The sequence below is a fragment of the Mandrillus leucophaeus genome, unplaced genomic scaffold (genome assembly GCF_000951045.1).
Source record: "Mandrillus leucophaeus isolate KB7577 unplaced genomic scaffold, Mleu.le_1.0 Scaffold947, whole genome shotgun sequence".
Classification (NCBI taxonomy): Eukaryota; Metazoa; Chordata; class Mammalia; order Primates; family Cercopithecidae; genus Mandrillus; species Mandrillus leucophaeus.
This window is the reverse complement of record NW_012110330.1, coordinates 38407-40705: the sequence shown is the minus strand read 5'-3', so window position 1 is coordinate 40705 and position 2299 is coordinate 38407. Positions and strand designations below refer to the sequence as shown.

The 2299-nt window shown below is 44.6% G+C and overlaps 1 protein-coding gene across 7 annotated transcripts in view; it reads right to left on the bottom strand.

The window, feature by feature from the left end:
* The window catches only part of SLAMF6 (SLAM family member 6), a 42360-nt gene that overhangs the window by 2683 nt on the left and 37378 nt on the right, over positions 1–2299 (bottom strand). For 2 of the 7 annotated variants that reach the window (XM_011970367.1, XM_011970372.1), the window contains one exon: positions 1704–1786. The exons of 3 other annotated variants lie outside the window; for them this stretch is intronic. In XM_011970367.1, coding sequence (XP_011825757.1) covers positions 1704–1786 — 83 coding nt within the window. The remainder of the gene's footprint in view (positions 1–1703; positions 1787–2299) is intronic. 2 more of the 7 variants (XM_011970369.1, XM_011970371.1) reach the window with 1 other exon arrangement.

Sequence of the window (2299 nt, the reverse complement as noted above, 5' to 3'; positions counted from 1 at the left end):
GGGAATGTTTAGTGGAAGACCAAGCATCACTAGCTAACAAACCTGTGAGGGTTTAGTGGCATTTCCTGAGCCCCAAACAGAAGAGCAACACGGCAGCAAACCAGTGGGCTCAAGAGCCAGAGAAAGACAGCCTTGCTGTATGAAGGGAAGGAAGTATTCTTGTCCTTTGTCCACCTCTACTTTCCTTCCTCCATTTTTTAAGAAAGAACTTATATACGAGATAGTTATATTATATGTTTTGTCTCAAATTTTTACTAGCTATGACTGAAACTGCCCATTTTGCCTGCTCCATCTTTTGCTATAATTCTAACTGCCTGGTCATCCTGTCATTGGGGTCTCCTCAAGCATGGGGAATGGGTAGAATAGGAACACTTGGCCTTAAGAATGGCTCTGTGTGGAATGCACGTTACAGAAATAATAGCAGAAGTCCCTACGCCCCTCAAAGAACCTACTCAAAGATTTTGACACTTTAAATTAAAGAAGTATTTAGAGAATTATCAAGACCTCGACTGGGCACAATGGTTCATGCCTGTAATCCCAACACTTCGGGAGGATGAGGCAGGCAGATTACTTGAGTGCAGAAGTTTGAGACTAGCCTGGGCAACGTGGCGAAACCCTGTCTCTACAAAAAGTAGAAAATTTGTCCTGATGTGATGGTGCGCACCTGTAGTCTCAGCTACTTAGGAGGCCGAGGAAAAAGGATCACCTGAGCCTGAGGAGGTTAAGGATGCAGTGAACTGTGATTGTGCCACTGCACTCTCCAAAGCACATTTTTTTTTCTTTTTGCTAAACAGAAAGCTAACACATTTGTGGGAAATTAGTGTTTTGATTTGTCAGAGTGTGAGTTAACTTGTCTTCAAGAGGAATTTGCGAAGGCAATAGAAATGCCTGAGCAAGTGAGAGTACCCCTTCTTGCTCCCTGTCATCAAGGAGCATACTTTGCAAATATAGGTGAAGGGAATCCAAGATTTCTAGATAGATCATTGCTTACATCATTTGGAAAATACTAAGCTTTCCTGGCTTATTTTTCAGAAGACATGAAAACTGGCCTCTCAAAATGTATAGTATTATTTAGAGACGTGCCACCTGCAGGTCCTTTATTTAGGGGTGGTGGGGAGCTGCGGATGCATGACAGATGAGTTGCTGATGCTTGACCAAGGCCATCCTGTTATGTTGTAGATGAGAGGGGAGGAGTGAAACATTGCTCATGGTTTAGTGGCCTCTACTGTGCCCCCTTCCCCTCTTGAGAGACTATTTCTGAGCTCCCCTAAGACCCCTTCATCCACAGTGAGAAGTCAGTCCCCTGCTATGGAACTATGTCCACAGGAAACTTTCAAACTTAGTGGAACTCTGACCCATTCAGCAAATATTTACTGATCATTAGGCTAGGATACAGGGCAAGAGAGAGGAAGACATAATTTGTACTTTCAGTCAGCTTGTGATTAAGCTGAAGGGACAAGACTTACTGATGTATCAAGCAGTTGGAGAACGGTGTAAAGCAGGGTGTGAATAAACATGTCCTTAAGGGTGAGAATGGCAGACACCAGAGTGGTCTAGCACATAACTTTGCTGCCCCTGTTGCTGTGGCTGTCTTCTCCTCCCCTCAATGGTCATTTGATCAGTCAGATGGTTATGGTGACAAGTTTGTGAACAATGGCTGTAAAACTGACAACACAATGGCGTATAAAGCTGAAAGGACTCACCCTGTTTGAATGAGTGACTGAAGCATACACAGTGTTGTTCACTGGAGAGACTGAAATATACTCTATGTTCCCCGCAGACTCTGCTGTTAACATAGGAAGGCACAGTCAATGGCAGAAGGACTCTGGAACTGCTCTCCCAGGACCTCGCCCTCCCCAGTGCACACTGTGTCCCCAGATAGGCAGGTGTTTGAAGCATCTGCTTTCCTGAGGGATCACTCATTCTTGACAGTCTTTGGAGTTCTGGGTGAACCTTTTCAGTCATGTGGTCTATTTCTGACCACATCTCTTGGGATAGGAGGTGGTGTTGAGGTCCCCTAAAGCTTCAGAGTCTCCCTCAGGCTTCACATGTGGGTCAGGAAGCTCCTGGGACCAAATAGCACTGCCTATGGAAGGGCTAAAGACACTTTGTTGGCAAACATAAGGAGCCAGTTATTTCACAAAGACAGGATATTATTAAGTTTTTCAGAGGTCCTTACAGTGGATTTGATTATTTTGGAGATGAGGAACTGGAGGCTCAGAAAGCTTAACTGACTTGTGCAAAGCCATACAGGCAGTGATGAAACTGGAACTCAAATTCATGTCTTCCGACTTCAGAC